Source organism: Lontra canadensis, unplaced genomic scaffold (genome assembly GCF_010015895.1).
Source record: "Lontra canadensis isolate GAN:19392208 unplaced genomic scaffold, GSC_riverotter_1.0 scaffold10, whole genome shotgun sequence".
NCBI classification, from domain to species: Eukaryota; Metazoa; Chordata; class Mammalia; order Carnivora; family Mustelidae; genus Lontra; species Lontra canadensis.
The window spans coordinates 170120-189318 of NW_022631004.1; the positions used below are offsets into that span (position 1 = coordinate 170120).

At 34.2% G+C, this 19199-nt stretch overlaps 1 protein-coding gene across 1 annotated transcript in view; it reads left to right on the top strand.

Moving 5' to 3' along the window:
- Positions 1-14847, top strand: part of TLL1 (tolloid like 1) — a 170299-nt gene extending 155452 nt beyond the window's left edge. The window contains exons 22-24 of the mRNA XM_032855437.1: positions 4765-4978; positions 12266-12516; positions 13711-14847. Coding sequence (XP_032711328.1) covers positions 4765-4978; positions 12266-12516; positions 13711-13845 — 600 coding nt within the window. The 3' untranslated portion in view covers positions 13846-14847. The remainder of the gene's footprint in view (positions 1-4764; positions 4979-12265; positions 12517-13710) is intronic.
- Positions 14848-19199: the final 4352 nt, after the last annotated feature.

Sequence of the window (19199 nt, forward strand, 5' to 3'; positions counted from 1 at the left end):
TAGTTTTCTGAGTATAGATTCTTAGCCTCTTTGGTTAGGTTTATTCCTAGGTATCTTATAGTTTTGGGTGCAATTGTAAATGGGATTGACTCCTTAATTTCTCTTTCTTCTGTCTTGTTGTTGGTGTATAGAAATGCAACTGATTTCTGTGCATTGATTTTATATCCTGACACTTCACTGAATTCCTGTAGGAGTTCTAGCAGATTTGGAGTTGAATCTTTTGGGTTTTCCAAAAGATGATAAAGAGTGAAAGTTTGACTTCTTCTTTGCCAATTTTGGATGCCTTTAATTTCTTTTTGTTGTCTGATTGCTGAGGCTAGGACTTCTAGTACTATGTTGAATAGCAGTGGTGATAATGGACATCCCTGCTGTGTTCCTGACCTTAGCGGAAAAGCTCTCAGTTTTTCTCTATTGAGGATGATATTCGCGGTAGGTTTTTCATAGATGGCTTTGATGATATGGAGGTATATACCTTCTATCCCTACACTTTGAAGAGTTTTGATCACGAAAAGATGTTGTACTTTGTCAAATGCTTTTTCAGCATCTGTTGAGAGTATTGTATGGTTCTTGTTCTTTCTTTTATTAGTGTGTTGTATCACATTGATTGAATTGTGGATATTAACCCAACATGGCAGCCCAGGAATAAATCCCACTTGGTCGTGGTGAATAATCCTTTTAATGTACTATTGGATCCTACTGGCTAGTATTTTGGTGACAATTTTTGCATCTTTGTTCATCAAGGATATTGGTCTGTAATTTTCTTTTTGTATGGGGTCTTTGTCTGGTTTTGGGATCAAGGTAATGCTGGCTTCATAAAATGAGTTTGGACATTTTTCTTCCATTTCTATTTTTTGGAACAGTTTCAGGAAAATAGGAATTAATTCTTCTTTAAATGTTTGGTAGAATTCCCCTGGGAAGCTGCCTGTTCCTGAGCTCTTGTTTGTTGGGAGATTTTTGATGACTGCTTCAATCTCCTTACTGGTTATGGTTCTGTTCAGGTTTTCTTTTTCATCCTGATTCAGTTGTGGTAGTTTATATGTCTCTAGGAATGCATCCATTTCTTCCAGATTGTCAAATTTGCTGGCATATAGTTGCTTATAATATGTTCTTATAATTGTTTGTATTTCTTTGGTGTTGGCTGTGATTTCTTCTTTTTCATTCATGATTTTATTTATTTGGATCTTTTCTCTTTTCTTTTTGATAAGTCTGGCCAGTTGTTTATCAATCTTACTAATTCAAAGAACCAGCTCCTAGTTTCATTGATTTGTTCTATTGTTTTTTTTTTGGTTTTGATTTCCTTGATTTCTTCTCTGATCTTTATTATTTCTCTTCTCCTGCTGGGTTTAGGCTTTCTTTGTTGTTCTTTCTCCAGCTCCTTTAGGTGTAGGTTTAGGTTATGTACTTGACATCTTTCTTGTTTCTTGAGAAAGTCTTGTATCACAATACACTTTCACCTCAGGACCACCTTTGCTCTGTGTCCCATAGATTTTAAACAGTTGTTTTCATTTTCATTTGTTTCCATGAATTTTTTTAGTTCTACTTTAATTTCCTGGTTGACCCATTCATTCTTTAGTAGGATGCTCTTTAGCCTCCATGTATTTGGGTTCTTTCCAACTTTCCTCTTGTGATTGAGTTCTTGCTTCAGAGCATTGTGGTCTGAAAATATGCAGGGAATGATCCCAATCTTTTGTTAGTGGTTGAGACCTGAATTGTGATGCAGGATGTGATCTATTCTGGAGAATGTTCCATGTGCGCTAGAGAAGAATGTGTACTCTGTTGCTTTGGGATGGAATATTTTGAATACATCTGTGATGTCCATCTGGTCCAGTGTGTCATTTAAAGCCTTTATATCCTTGTTGATTGTTTGCTTGGATGATCTGTCCATTTCAGTGAGGGGGGTGTTAATGTCCCCTACTATTATTGTATTATTGTCAATGTGTTTCTTTGATTTTGTTATTAATTGGTTTATGTAGTAGGCTGCTCCCATGTTAAGGGCATAGATATTTAAAGTTGTTAGATCTTCTTGTTGGACAGACCCTTTGAGTATGATACAGTGTCCTTCCTCATCTCTTACTATAGTCTTTGGCTTAAAATATAATTGAACTGATAAAAGGATCTCCACCCAAAAAGACAAAAATGTCTTTTTGATGTCCATTAGCATGGTAAACTGTTTTCCACCCCCTCACTTTAAATCTGAAGGTGTCTTTGGGTCTAAAATGAGTTTCTTGTAGACAGCATATTGATGGTTTTTTTTTTTCTTTATCCATTATGATACCCTTTGTCTTTTGATTGAGGTATTTAGCCCATTTAACTTCAGGGTTACTATTGAGAGATATGAATTTAGTGCCATTGTATTGCCTATAAGGTGACTGTTACTGTATCTTGTCTCTGTTCCTTTCTGGTCTACTACTTTTATGTTCTATCTTTGCTTAGAAGACCCCTTTCAATATTTCCTGTGGAGCTGGCTTGGTGTTTACAAACTCTTTAAGCTTTTGTTTGTTCTGGAAGCTTTTTATCTCTCCTTTAATTTTCAATGATAGCCTAGCTGGATATAGTATTCTTGACTGCATGTTTTTCTCCTTTAGTGCTCTGAATATATCATGCCAGCTCTTTCTGGCCTGCCAGGTATCTGTGGATAAGTCTGCTGCCAATCTAATATTTTTACCATTTTATGTTACAGACTTCTTGTCCTGGGCCGCTTTCAGGATTTTCTCTTTGTCGCTAAGACTTGTAAGTTTTACTATTAGATGACGGCGTGTGGATCTATTCTTACTGATTTTGAGTGGAGTTCTCTGTGCCTCCTGGATTTTGATGCTTGCTCCCTTTGCCATATTAGGGAAATTCTTTACTATAATTCACTGCAATATACCTTCTGCAATATACCACCCCCTTCTTCTTCTAGAAACCCAGTTATTCTAATATTGTTTCGTCTTATGGTATCACTTATCTCTCGAATTCTCCCCTTGTGGTCCAGTAGTTGTTTGTCTCTCTTTTGCTCAGCTTCTTTATTCTCTGTCATTTGGTCTTCAATATCACTAATTCTCTCTTCTGCCTCTTTTATCCTAGCAGTAAGAACATCCATTTTTGATTGCACCTCATTAATAGCTGTTTGCTTTCAGCTTGGTTAGATTTTAGTTCTTTTATTTCTCCAGAAAGGGCTTTTATATCACCCGAGAGGGTTTCTCTAATATCTTCCATGTCTTTTTTGAGCCCCGGTAGCACCTTGAGAATTGTCATTCTGAACTCTAGATCTGACATATCACCAATGTCCATATTGATTAGGTCCTTAGCCTTCAGTACTCCCTCTTGTTCTTTTTTTTTTTTTGTGTGTTGAGTTTTTCCACCTTGTCATTTTATCCAGATAAGAATATATGGATGAGAGAATAAAATACTAAAAGGGTGGAAAAGACCCCAGAAAAATGTGAGTTAACCAAATCAGAAGAGACCGCAAATTGAAGGAAGAAGAAACGGGGTAAAAAGAAGTTAAAAAATAAATTAAAAAAAAGAAGAAGAAAATAGAAAATACATTTATTATACTGGTGAATGAAACAGAGCCACCCACTTGATTTTGGAAGTATTTTGGTCTCTTAGAAGACACTATCTCCCAAAATTTTAAATAAAGAAACACACACACACACACACACACACACACACACACACACAAATATGGGTAAACAAAATGAAGGGATGGAATATGACTGTAAAGATGAAAATTTAAAAAAAAAATTCTAAAAAAGGAGTTGATAACATAAATTGGTTGGGAAAAGAAAGAAAAAGAAAGTGGAGAGAATTTGCTCAGGCTGTAGACTAGAACAAACCCTGTGCTAGACTTAGGGTATATTTTGATCTATTAGAAGAAATTGTATCCCAAAATTTTTTAGAAGAAAAAACCCTATGTGTATACAAAAGATAAAGTTAGATATCATGAAGGATAAAGTATGACTATAATAATAAAGGTTCAAAAAGATTTTTTTTTTAAGAAAGATATTAAGATAAAATTTCAGGAAGTGGTCGATTTTCCATTTCTAGAATTGCTGCTCTGCTCTTCCATCTCCTGTTGGATTTGTAGGTATTCGGGATGATTTGATAACTATCTAGCTGAACTTCTGCTACCTGATGTCATCTCAGCCTGCTATTCCTCTGCCATCTTTACTCCCGTATTAGTATTTACTAATAATATAGATTGTAGGATCTAAATAAAGAAGTATATAGTGAAAATTTTCTTGGTTTTAGTTATTGTATTAAGATTTACTGTACTTAATTTTTGTGAAAATATAACAATCATTTTTTGAAGTTTTCTCCTTAGTTTAAGTGCCCCAAGGTAGGATGATATGCAATAGTTTATGATAATCAAAACCAGAAGAAATCAATTTTTAAAATGCATGTGTTTAAAATTTTCTGATGCAATAATTATAAACTTATAATTATATTAAGAATAAAATATCACCACTATTATAATTTGTCTAAGTTCTGGAGTTGATTGTGATAGTTCTGTGATAGTTTTGATTGTGATTTAGTTGTAATAGTTGAATAGTAGAATTTCACATGGAGTTATTGTGCTGTTTTCTACATTATCTTTTTCCAGAGACTTTACATTCTACTGATTTTACAGCCCTTTCAATAATGTTCTATATGGATTAATTTATTTCTATGTCCTGAGCATGTTTTATTGATGTGCATTTCTGCTCTAAAGGAAAAAAAAAAATTCTGAGTGTTATGTTATTTGTTTTGTTTCCCTTTCCTTTCCCTTTCTTTTTTACATAGGCCTTTAGTGAATTTGAGATTGAGCAGCATCAAGAATGTGCTTATGATCACTTGGAAGTATTCGATGGAGAAACAGAAAAATCACCAATTCTTGGAAGACTCTGTGGTAACAAGATACCAGAGCCCCTTGTGGCTACCGGAAGTAATATGTTTGTTCGGTTTGTTTCTGATGCATCTGTTCAAAGGAAAGGCTTTCAAGCCACACATTCTACAGGTCAGCAAATTAGGGCCATGTTTCTCTTTCCTAACTCTTCTAGTGAATGCAATGGCATTCACTAGAACATTAATGTTCAACAGGAACATTAATGAATTTCTGAGAACTAGAACATTTCACTAGAACATTAATGTTCAACAAGAACATTAATGGATTTCTGAGCACAGCAGAAGAAACCTCAGTGAAGCACTGTGTGTGAAATATTTGAGAGCTATGTAGCATTCTACTTAAATATCTTTGTAGTTGTTGAACGTTCAGAAAGAAATGCAATAGTTTGAGCTGATGATCAAGGCGAACTATCTCTAAATATTTGTATAATGGATTCCATATTAACTTGTGCAGTTTTTTTTTCTTTTTTTTCAGATTTTATTTATTTATTTGACAGACAGAGATCACAAGTAGGCAGAGAGGCAGGCAGAAAGAGAGGAAGGGAAGCAAGCTCCCTGCTGAGCAGAGAGCCCGATGTGGGGCTCGATCCTAGGACCCTGGGATTGTGACCTGAGCTGAAGGCAGGGGCTTTAACACACTGAGCCACCCAGGCGCCCCCAAATTTGTGCAGTTTGATTTATATGCTCTATTTAACAGCTAGAAATCTCTGTCTTAGTATTCAAGAGTTGAGTTTTCTCTAACATCCTACCTGGTTGGCCAGCTTTTGCTTTAATACATATTTTTGTAAATCTGATTTGGAATTCATCTCTTCATTTTATAGAGTCTCATTTGTTTTTCCTTTTATTTGGTGTGCAATACAATCTTTTTCTGAATCCTAATCCCTAATTTGACTTTGTAATAGAAGTTTTCAAGAAATAAAATATAATTCAGAAAAAAAATGGAAAATTTAAAGCAAAAACATAGAATTTTTTTATAAGTTTGAGCCAGCTTAATACTATATTTCATAAATGTCTAGGAAATGTCCTTTGTTTAACATTAATTTTTTAAAAAATGTTGCGCGCAGTTTCATAAAGTCATTTATCTTATAGTGCCACCTAGTGGCAGTCTTGATGAATAAGCTATTGAGACATTGCCTGGTAGAACTCGTAAGACAATACACAGTATAAAAGTGTACAAATTTGTCCATAAAACAATTTAAGTGCAGCATTTTTTGTGGGCTCTGACTATTGCTTTTATTTTTTCTGTTTATTTTTGTTTGAGAAATCAGAATTTTAATTATTCCATTGACCAATGTTATTTTCCACTTTAGTACATTTTATTATGAATATTAGATTTATATTGAAGTCTATATGTGAGAAACTGAATATTGTCAGAATATTTATCTGATTCATACTAGTAATGGTTGAACTCATTAATAATGTGAATTAATTATTTCTTATGATTAATACAAATATTTCAGTTTGAGAAGAATCTTTCATGGACTACAGAAATTTCATACTAACGAAAGGTTTTTCCATACATTTGACATTTACTCCTTAAATATTTTCCTGATAAATTGTTGTGCATTGAAGGGATGGAGTGATTGTAATCCCATTACTTCATCAATACTATCCTGATAGCATAGAGTTTATGGCATATATACATATATATGTATATATATATACATATATTAATATATATAATATAAATATATAAATATCCTGTCTATCAAAAGTTACAGGAATGCAGTAAGTTCCAGGAATGCAGGCTATCACAAGTTCCAGTAATATGCTGTCAATTGAAAATATGCTGTCAGAATTCTTGAAATAGCTGACTATATATTTTTAAATTACGTACCAATGAATGTCTCCTTCTTGGTTTAGTAAAAACTTACTTTTATAGAATCTCTTTTACCTTTGTGGGTAGAAGGATTAAGATCTATATTATGTTCCAGTATGTGGGTACATTTGTTTGGGTTTTTGGTCCAATTATGCCATTACCTAGCTTGGAACTTTGGAAAAGAAATTTCTTTGGATCTCGGTTTCCACATCTGTAAAATACTGTTTAAGGTTCATTATAGCTACAAATCTCCATGACTTCTTAATTTGTATGGCCTCTGCTCATTGTCCTATTTGCATTGCTTATATTACCGTTAAGAATCCATTGGTAGGATCCAATTAAGTTCTAACAGAGATCATACATTGAGATCTGATGGTGTATATCGCATGCACTTGGCATTTTAGGCACACACATATACTTAACATACACTTTACATATATTGAGTCCTCAAAAGACTATATGATATATTATCATCCTCATTTTTCAGATAAAGAAATTGAAAATCTGGAGGATTAGTTAATTTACAGGGATTTCTAAAACCATGTCAAAGCCTGGACTTTATCCTGACTCTGACTGTCTCCAAAGCTCACGTACTTTCCACCATAGTATATTTTCTTTTAATGTAAAAATTTCAGATTAGGAAGCAAATCAGTATAAAACTGGTCACTGTTACTAAAGCAATAGTAATAGATTGAATGCTTCCTTCCCTAAGTTTTATAAAACCCTCTGTTCCACGTATGTGACTGACGAGGCTCATTTTATTTCCCTGTTCAGTTCACATTGACTCAAATACCCATGTGAGCCACCTGTTCCTTTTTTGTTAGGCAAAACGTGCCTCAGATATTTTTTAATCCAGCCCTGTCATCGTACTTATGAGGTTTCCAAACTAAGACTTAAATGACAACCAAAGTAGAACAAAAAATAACAGTTGGTATTGGAATCCTGGCTTCTTAACTCCTACTAATTTGTTGTTGTCAACATTTTTGGTATTAATCTGTTTGTGGTTTTTTCCTCTTCACCCATAATTTTTTGCTCTCACTTACCCAGCTATCTTTTCTGGGTCTGTTATACTGTCACTTTCTAGTAGCCGTACATGCTGAAACCCTCTTACGTAACTGCCTACCATTTATCTCTTCTCAAAGCTTGCTGTTTAACAAGTTCATTGATTCCATAGTCTTTTATCAAATATTTATTTGGTACCTGTTTTAGATAGACATTGGAAGTTATTCCTAACATATGGCAAAAAGCTAGGCATTTGTGGAAATTTACAGGGAAATAGAAGGAATTCTTTCCCATTGAAGCTTACAGTCTTAGTTGCACCTCTGATTTTCAGAAGTTTCAGTACTTGTGGTTTTTCAGTCAGTTTCTACTGACAAGACAGTCAAGTCCAGTACGACATCAGTTCATTTTTGCTACAGGTATAGAACATTTATTCACTATTTACTGCCTTTTATAGAATACATGAAACATTATTGATGGGCCCTGACATACACTTTTTAATTTGCTTGAGTAAATTTGTAAATTTCTCTAAGATTTGAATTTTATCCATGAGAAAAATTTCTAATACCATGAATTTTGAAACCAGGTGACTAGAAATATTACTCTAATATGGTTTTATGGCTATATATTTCACAAGTAATGCTGTGAAAAAACCCATAAGAAATGGACTTTATTGGAAAGAGTCCTTTTTTCCCTCTGATGGTAGGTCTAAATTCTAAGCCCAAATATATTTTAATCAGGTAATGAATAGTATTACATCACCCTTAAAAGAAACTTACTGAAGAAACAAATAAGTAAAAAATATATCCCTTGTATTCTCTCAGACGATATGGCTATAATATAGAAAAAGAGGAAACAGTGGAGAGAAAATAATATTTTAAAACATAACCCGTCTAAAGAAAAACAAGAGGAAAAGACAGACCATAAGAGAGAATCTTAGCTGTAGACAACAAATTGAGGGTTGCTGGAAGGGAGGTGGGTGAGGGAAAATGGTTAGATGGGTGATGGGGATTAAGGAGAGCAGTTTTTGTGTCGAGCATAAGTGATGAATCAATGAATTCTACTCCTGAATCTAATATTACATTATATCTTAACTAACTAGAATTTAAATAAAAACTTGAAATATTTAAAAATAATAAAATAAAATAAAACATGGTCTGTCTGGTAGGACTTCTTTCCTGTAGTTTACAGCATCATACTATTTGTCAATGACATTTAGAAGTCAAATAATGCATTATTAAACTTCTTAGAAAGGAAATTATTTTGATCTAACTCAATTAAATTAGAATGCCCACTCAAAGCATGTATAGGTCAAATTACAGAACCTCTTTGGGAATTTAATACTTTATGGGGAAATAAACAATCATGTCTTTCCAAATTAAAATGAAAACCACCCCCCAGGCTTTTTTTCCCTTGTCACCTTTCTTATTCAGCTTCATTTTCATTTTCCAGAATTCTGTAGAAGATGTTCTGGCAGTTTCCAAAGTATTTTCAAACAATTGATTTAAAAACAATACTGCTGACATGCTACAGTACTTTTATATTGTTCCAACTTGGTAAATGAATAGGAATATTTGGAGGAAATGTATTTAGTTAAAAACCTCCTTTAAAGGGACCATATTAAATGATATATTGACCATATTTTGAAGAATTGCCATAAGGAGTCTCAAATTTCCCTCATGCTGCCTGTAATTTTCTGCTTATGGAATTTCTCTCAAGGCATATTAAAATCACACATCTTGTGCATATAATATTTAAATCTCTGTTCTTAAAAATTTTATGCTGTGGACTAAATTCTCTCTCTCTCTCTCTCTCGTTTTCATGGTTGGAACATTAATTCCAGATTTATTAGTTTGATCAGTGATCCATAGGAATGCAGTTGTGCACTGAAACAGAGAAATGGAAACAGGCAAACGTAATGAAACATTTTAAGTCATCCTTAAATGTAATTTATTTATTTTGAATATTGCCATTCTCTAAATGTTTTCAATAAAATCAAATAATAACTCCTCACTGTCATTTTCACATTCACAAAGGTTTCATGAAATCTCCTTTTCCATTTTGTTCAACTACTTCATTTCCTCCTTGATTTTTGTTCCAAGTTGAGGCTGGCAGAGAATTGTGTCTTCTGGATCCGGATCTTTTCTCCTACTCCTTTCCCTCTGCAAAGCAGACACACCGAAATGGGTGCCTTGTCTCTACCTCTCAGTGGGCTCCTTCAGCTCTTCCTGGCTGTGGAATCAAAGTCATCCAAGTGCTGGCAGCATTTTTTTTTCTTTTTTAGTTGGAACAAAAACAAATCAGGCAATTATATCAAAGAATAGGTAGATTTTTTTTTCTTTTTTTCCCTTTTTTTGAGACTAGGTAGAATTTAAAAAAAATTATCTAAGTGAGATTACACTGGTTTTTACACTTATGTATTAAATTTGGAAATATTTTTCACAAAATATTTTACTGGCCTTCAAAGATACAAGTTTTCTTTATGATAGCAGATTAATAGTGTTTTAAATTGTTTTTCCTTTTTTCTGGCATTTCATTTCATACCTGAGTGGATCCCTAACATCACAGGTGATGGCATTTAGATGTTCTCACTGGACAATAATGACAGTAATGGTGGCTTGCACTAATATGGCCTTTCCTATGTGTCAGGTGTCCTTCAAACATTTTACATGTATTAACCCATTCATTCTTCATCTAGGCCCTATGACGTGAGTACTAGGTATGATCCTTGTCTTCAAAATGAAGTGTGAGACAAAGTCCCACAGCTGATGAAGGGCAGAGCTCAGATTGGGACCCAGGTAGTTTGTGTAGATCTGTCACAGAGGAAAGATGATAAATTTTTGAATTAGAGAACATCATGGGTAGGAAGGGTAGAATGTTTGGCTTCCAGTCATTGGGCTTCAAGAGCTGATATTCAAGAGATGAACTGAGCTTTCAGGGGATTCTAACACGTTTACATTTGCAATAGTGGCCCTTGTAGCAATAGATTGTGCGAGATGCTCCACCTGCCACCTGGAACGTGGAGGGATGCTTGCATTCTTCATGGAACACAGCCTAGGGGGAAAGTCTTTCTCATGACTGAAACCCTGGTTGGAAGTTTTTTCCTCTATTTATTGCACACAAGAATCTTGATGTCTTTGTGACAGTGCCCATAGGTTTGGTTGAGCCTACGTGTATTTAGATACATCTGAATGGGGTTCCATCCTGAGGATTCAGAAATATTTTGTTATTTAAAATCATCAGTGTGGGTACACCATAGACAAATCTGAAAAATCCAACTAAGTGTTTTTAGTTGTGTAATCCATCCTCATATGGCGTCACCGGGACTGTTTGGTCACAGATGACCATGTTACAGAAGTGTTTTCTATCTAGTGTTCTGGCTTGTCCACATCTTTCCACATTAGATTTTTGGTTTTGTCCCCTCCCAACTTATCCCAGTTTTCCTGGGACTTTTCTGATTTTTAGCCCTGAAATCACTGCGTCCCAGAAACCTCTCAGCAGTTGACAACCAGAGATAGAAAGAAACTCTGATTTCTCCAAACATTTTTATAGCCCTTTTTTATCTTCTTCTCCCCGACCCCCTGCCATAAATTTGCATGTGTATTGGTTGGAAGGAATCTGTATTTAATCTCTAGGTGTTTGGTTTTGTTTGTTTGTTTGTTTGTTTTTTAATCTCTAGTCATTAGGAAGTTTGGGGGCTCGATTACAAAGTTTCTGAGAAAGTTTTTTTGAAAACTTTTATTTCTAAATTATACTAGCTGTACATTTTTATGCATCTTCATCTAGTTATCTGGTATATTTACCTCTAGTGACAAAAGTAATAATTGATAAACCATATGTTTATGAATATCTCTCCGGAAAAGAAGCTGTGAAAAGAACAGTTAAAATGTTTTATTTATTACAAACACAAAATATACTTAATAAGTTCTGGAACTACAAAAGTTATTACAATTAAAGATGTATGTATGTTTTTCCCAACCAAGTTAGATAAATATTTCTACCTAAATAAAATTGTTCTATGTAGTCTATGTAGAGTTCTGTATCATGCATACACACATAGGAGTTTTATATATTTTGCCAATTTTTAAGTTATTTCTTATTCCTTTGGATTCTGGGTTCTTAATTGAGTAAGGTTAAGCCTGAATTAAGATACTGACCTTTTTATTTCTAGGAGAATTAGTTATCAGTATCACATTGATTCACGTTTAACAATGGAAGTATATATTGAGAGTTACTATATGCTAGGCACTGTTTTAAGTGATTTTCAAGTATTCATTACGTTCTCAAAACCCACTGAGGTTGGGACTATTCTTATCATCTGCGTTTAGCCCTATGGATCAGATAAGCGACATCTCTCATCTAAAGAACTGAGCTCGTAGGTGTTGGAGGTGATATTCGAACCCAGCAATCCAGGCCCAGGGTCTGGTGGTACCCCGGTGCACCCTCAGACTCTACGATTATGGGAAACCTCTCTGATGATGAAAATGCATTGAGAAGTTAGAGAACGGTTACACTACATTGAAGTTGAAACCGGACTTGTTAAAACTCACTGAATTTATTTCATGTTTCTTCCCTGGGCAGAGTGTGGTGGCCGACTGAAAGCAGACCCCAAACCCAGAGACCTGTATTCGCATGCGCAGTTTGGTGATAACAACTACCCAGGACAAGTCGACTGTGAATGGCTGTTAGTGTCAGAACGGGGCTTTCGACTGGAGTTATCCTTCCAGATTTTTGAAGTGGAGGAAGAAGCCGACTGTGGCTATGACTATGTTGAGCTCTTTGATGGTCTGGATTCAACAGCGGTGGGGCTTGGTCGATTCTGTGGATCAGGGGTAAATACAATACTGACAGGATCCCATAACCGTGCTAGAAAATGCCCACTGATTCATGATTGCTACGTGTACCATATGCAAATCGGCAATGTTTTTACAAAAAAAAAAAGGTTAACCCGTATTATTTTCGCCTATTCTCCCTTAACTCTTCTCCATCTCTAGTGAATTTTCTCAATAATATCACACAAGAGAGATGAATTTAGTAGGTATAATTGCTTGTTCATGTCCACATTCTTTTTTATTCACGTTCTTTTTGTGCAATAAATGTTTAAACATTTAAGACTCTAAAGGCAATACATTTAAACACATACCTTTGACAATTTGGTAAGCTTTCTAAATTAAAGCATAAAGGAAAAGGAATTATGCACACAATTCAAATTGGCATTCCCCTTTCAACAAAGACACTTGCTGAGTGGCTCGTGCCACCACTGGTGTGTGGGCTGAGCCAACACTACCACAACGCTGCTCCATTGCAGTGTGTCACTTGTGCATGGGACACAATGCCAGACACAGGTCAGAGAGTGTCGCCGTGAGAAAAAGCAAAAGGAAAGCTTGAGATTTCCTTCATGCTTTTCTCCCCAGAACTCCCTACATAAATATCAAGGGGTCTTCTGAATACATACTTTGTTCTGAAGACACTAGTCCCATTTTTTTTTTTTTTTTTTTGTCTACCAGTGTCTATTGCTTACATAATACTGAACTTGAATGATATTGAATTCCTCTCCAAATATCAGCTGAAATGAAAGAAAAAAGCTTTTTGGTATTTAGATTATTAAAATAAGAAGGAATGGATAATTTGGATTCTGGAAGTGGCTCTGCCTCAGAGCCCCTTCTGAAACAAATTCAATCTCTTTACCGTCTTTGAACCTTACTTTATTTACTTGTAAATCAGAGGAACTTGGTTTAAAATTTTGGGGGAAAAAACCCACAAGTTCCAGAACTTGGAAACAGATTTATGTTCCTAGCCCAGCTACATCAATGCCTATGATCTTGAGCATGTCATTTGCTTCTCTGAAACTCAAGTTTGCTCATCTGTAAAATGAAGAAGTCACTCATACCCACTTTTCAAGGTTGCTGGGAGGATAAAATCATATACAAAAAAAAAAAAAATCCCAAAGAAACATGAATTACACTGAAGAAAAAAAGTGACCCATTCTGTTGTTTATTTGCCTGTTTGTTTGTTTTTGTCTTCAGCCACCAGAAGAGATCTATTCAATTGGGGATGCAGTTTTAATTCATTTTCATACTGATGACACAATCAACAAGAAAGGATTTCATATAAGATACAAAAGCATTAGATATCCAGATACTATGCATACCAAAAAATAACACCAAAACCTCCATCAAAATATAAAGGAATGTGCATAATGGAGAGAAGACGTATTTTTTTTTTTAAATGAAGATACTAGCACAAATGTTTTATATAATGAGTTTGACCAGAAGAAAACTGTAAGACCAGGATTATCTCTGTACTAAAAGAGAAGTTTCAAGCCAACTCTGATCAGCATTGCCAAGATACTGGATTTCCATGCTTGATGGTATAAATATAAATAAAGTTGATGAGAGGACATCATGTAACTTCAAGGAAGAATCCAGAAGCTTTTGTTCACAGTTGACATAGATGTCTTGCAATAGACAGTTTGATTCGGGATCTGTGACCTTGCAGAGTGTTTCTTTTTGACAATTTTTCAAGATTTGGGAGAAATAAAATGATCTTGCAGGTCATAAACTGAGAAACTCTCTTCTTGTATTTTAGAATGAACGCTTTGGCTTTGTATCTTGGATACAGATCCATATGGGATGTTGTGAAATGGGAGTCTGAAGGGCGGTTTGTCCTTTAAATGTGGGCTTGTCCGGAAGTTTGGAAACTGGAATATTTCAGCTTCATTATTTTCACTTGCAGGCCAGATTCACCTCTATGAGACACAAATGACCTTGAGACCACTTCATTTTACTGACGTTTTGACAAGTTGGAAATGCCAATAGTGTCTATTACTGCAGTTAAACTCTAGGCATCATTTATTTAAGTGCTGGAAAATGCCCAGTTAATTGGTAAACTCAAGTTCTTTCAGTGAAAGTGCTGCCTTTTCACACCAAATTTAAGAAGCGTTGTGATGTCTTGGGAACTTCAAGAGAGAACTCCCAAGAGGTGTGAACAGAATTCTTCGAAGTGACTGCCTGGATAGTCCATTCTCAAGTCACCAGTGCTGCTATTGTCTTTTCTGTTGTTGTTGATCTGTTGTGGTTGTTATTGCTGATGTTGTAATAGTTAATGTTGTATTTAAAAAAAAAAAAATGAAATGAAGTGGAAGTAGGCTGTGTAGTCATTGAAAGGTCTCTCTCTCTCTCTTTTTCTTCTTCTTCTTTTTTTTTTCTCTCTTCTTGGGATTCATTTATAAAAAAAAAGGAATGTTGGAAAAAAGGATTTGTTTCTGAAAGACTTTCTATGGTGCTATTCCATAAATTTTTTTTTAAACAAAATTTTTGATCTTTGAGCCAACCATCTGTAGACTATGAATGTCTCCCTATGTCTATCTTGTGGCATTTGAAGACTAAAGACTTGTTAAATGTATTAAGAGTATATCATTGCAAGGGCAACACTTGTCCTGTGGAACAATTACTTATAATGCCTTAGAATTCTTGCACATGATCAAACAGAGCCTCCTAGGAGACACACTTTTTGAAAGGTTGAACAAAATAATTTATGTTAATTAGCAGCTCTGTGAGGAAAATCCATTTCCACAACTTAGAACATTGGGTATAAATATGGTGACCTGCTTTTGTTCTGCTTTAAAGGCATGTGTGTTTTTAATATTGTGTATGTATACGTGAGGTTGTCTGAGTGAGTGAAGCTACAAGAAGATGAAAAGTAGTGGGTGGTGGAAAAGTTAAAATTTATGTGCCAAGTTCTACTAGAATCCTGTTTGAAGTAGCACCTTTCTTTGGAGGTTTCATGGACAAATAATGGGAACTTCTAATTATTATTAACGCATTAAAAAAAAGGCTTTTTCTTTTACAGAAACTCTATTTTGATATGTTTTAATGTTGATGTTGATTGCTATATGAAGTAGATTTGTTTCTGTTACCTGTCCATGAACATTTGACATTTAATAAAATTGGGTATTTTTCTTCATTTTAACAAAATTAAACTATACACACAGGTGTAGCTTATTCACTTTTTTTGTCATTGCTGCCCTGAGAAATATTTCTTGCATATGAATTATAATATGTAAATACATTTTTAAATCCAGTCTTTTGATCTTACTGAATGTTACTTTGGGAGTGTGTAACTATTGCCTGCAATATAATGAACTTTTTAGTGGAGCTGATTTATTCCAGTAACTTCTATATTTTTTCACTAATCTTCAATTAGCCAAATATATCAGCAATGGGAAAGAGAGGGAAAAATACCATTAACATCTAGTGTATTACTCTATGCCTAGCCCAGTACTAGGCACAGGACACAGGTTTTTTAAAAAACTTTATGCTACCCTTTGAGAATTGTGGTGATGTTCTTATTTTGTAGTTCAGGAATGGAGGCTCATAGGAGGTATGTAATGTTCCCAGGGTCACCGTGTAAAGTTAGATGTTGAAACCCAGCTTGTCTGCTATAAAAATCTGTGCTTGTTCTACAAAATGTAGTGGAATCAATATTGACATATATAAATAGTAGACATGTTTTTATGATGAAACCTTTCCAAATAAAATAAAATTTAGGGGTGAATTACAGTAAAACCTTCAGGATAAAATATATTGTTCTTTTCAGGAACAGCATGACATTTCGAATATCAACTGTAGATATCTTTAAGAACCACAGTTAGTGCTAGAGAATTAAAACAAAACAAAACACTTACTCTGTAGTTCAGAGTTAGTAGCAATGGATGGACCTTTTGTTAAAATAAATACATTAAATTATTTTATCTGGTGTGGTAGGGGAAATGTAGTGTTCTACTCTAAGAAGTATTCTGGATATTACAATTGACATCTTATTAGGTCAAAACGAGCTGCATTCAACACAACCGAGAATGAAAGTGAAAAGATATTTAGAAGGCATATATAGAGATGTTGCAACTTCAAGTCTTCAATGTGAACATTAATTTTTATTGTATCTTATGTCAGATATCAATCTGCCGCATATTATTTTTATATTCGATTTTGGCATAAATGTGTTGTTAATGCAAGTACAAACAGCTTTGTTGTTATTTTGTTAATACTTGTTAGTAACTGTTTTAAGCATTTTATTAAATTAATTTTGTAAATTATTTTCAACCCTACATCAGTATATTGGTTGTGCTCTCTATTTGCCAAAGCTCTAACTCCTATACAATCGTGATTATACACACAAAAAAACTGCTCCTACTTACTATGATTTTATTAAATTATTTTTCAAGTCAATTTTGAATATTAATGTACTTTATTAATGAGATCATGACTTAGCATAATTTCACACAACAACATTTTTAAAAAAGTGTATGAGAAACATCAGTAGTATTTCCAAAGTCTCCAAAATGTCCCCTTCCTGTATTGGCTGGATTTTTGCTATGTAAGACTAATTTTAATATATCATAGTATCAGATTCAAATTCTGCCCAATGTTGTTTTTAAATTTCTTAGTCTCTTTTATTTGGTTTCTATTGCTACTGTATTTTTGATGGTAAGCCTCAGATATTAAATTTTGCTCTCCCATAGAGAAAATCTCTAAAAGCATCTAATGACTAATTATTATTCTTCACAAAGGCAAATATTACTTTTTAAAATATTACTTTTTTAAAGTAAACTATAGCTATGTGTGGCATTTAAAAATAACTTAAAACAATTATCAAAATGTTTGGAAATTTAGTGACAATGGGAATAAAACTTGCTTTTTGGAAAAACTTTTGTGAAATCTGGCATGGGAGGAAGAAAACAGGAAAAATAATTACCTTCTAAAGATTTATAACTTGAAGTAATGCCTTCTATTTTATAAGAAAAATTATGTGAAATGAGCATATCATAAAGAAAACAAAAAGCTGTCTGTGAGTGCGCTAAAGCTTTTTATGCTTCAATGCACAGTAAATGGTCACCAATGAACAGTTAGCTGTTAATCTTTAGTGTTATTGTTATAAAATTAAGAGACGTTGCCATTAGCTTAAGAAATAATTGATGCAATAGATGGATCTAATATATTGTGAGATATTATTATTATTCTCCATACTTTCTGTTGACATCAACTTGTTTCATTGCCCAGCCACAACCTGCCCTCCTTTCAGCCCCACACTGGTGTAATCAGGCTGCAGGCAGGCTTGCCTCATGACTCTAGTCAATGCTGGTGCAGAGACTATGCAGAATGATTCCAAAAAGATTATAGGGCCCTGAGTACATCTCACTATATACAACTTACCTCTCAACCAATATTTTAAATAAATTAAAGCTGTAAAATCAACTTCTAACTTAAGAAAACTTGAAATGGAAACATACCTAGGTAAAAACAGGTAAAGACAGAAGAGTTAAGAAGCCAACATGTGGCTTAAGACATGTGGACAAAAGGTCCTGGTACCTGGTCTTGCCTTAGCTGCCAGGGTGGATGTGCTGAGTAATGAAATTACTTGTTATTAGTGTTATTTCTATGTGAATACAAGTTACTAGCTTCACCAGTCCCTCTGCTCTTACTGTGCTCTACCTATGTTGTTTGTGTAGCTGAGAAACCAGTTATATATCATTTTATTTTTGCCCAACTTATTTTGTCAAGTTTTCTGGCATATTTGCATCTGAAATAAAAAGAGCAAATAAGATTATTCAAAGCAACTTACAAGACTATAAACATGTGCTCAATGGTTCAGTGTATTTTACAAATTACACTTAAAAAACCAGATCCAATGGTGCCTCTTTTATTAAATATTATAAAGTGATTATATTAGTCATAATATTTAACCATACGACAAATCTAAGAACTGACAAATTTCATATCTGTCAAAAGCTCAATTAGGAATTTCTTTTTTAAGATTTTATTTATTTATTAGGTAAAGACAGAAGGATCACAAGTAGGCAGAAAGGCAGGCAGAGAGAGTGGGGGAAACGGGCTCCCTGCTGAGCAGAGAGCCCGATGCTGGTCTCTATCCCAGGACCCTGAGATCATGACCTGAGCCAAAGGCAGAGGCTCAACCCACTGAGCCACACAGGTACCCCCATAGGAATATTTTTAAAAGAGAAACTATTAGAAATTTAGTTAAAAATGATAATTTTCAATCAAAATGTGGAAGTGCCTGTATATTCCCTCATGATATTTTTATGTCAAAATCAGTGACTCACAGAAATGACAGCTAAATGTCAAAATAATGGTGGTAAGTTTGAAGTCAGGAGGAGGGGTTTATTTCAAGGAATACCATTAAATTATTTAAACAGGTTGATTGCCAGAAAAGACAAATAAAGTGAAAGAATTATAGATAATAAAGCTTAGGTATGTAAAGCTACCCTAAAAAAAAAATTTAGTGAACATTCACTAGGAGGCTGTAATTAAAATTAAAGTGAATTACAAGAAAATTTTCTACAAGGATCTAATAAATTTGTTAAAGTCCTTTATATGCCACCGAATGTCTATTACTGGTGTTTGAATTCCCTGGGAATAAAAGGTTCTCATGATAAGTTTTGTCATTTTCAAGCCAAAAGACATATGACAACCATGAAGTTTATTCACTCATTTATTTC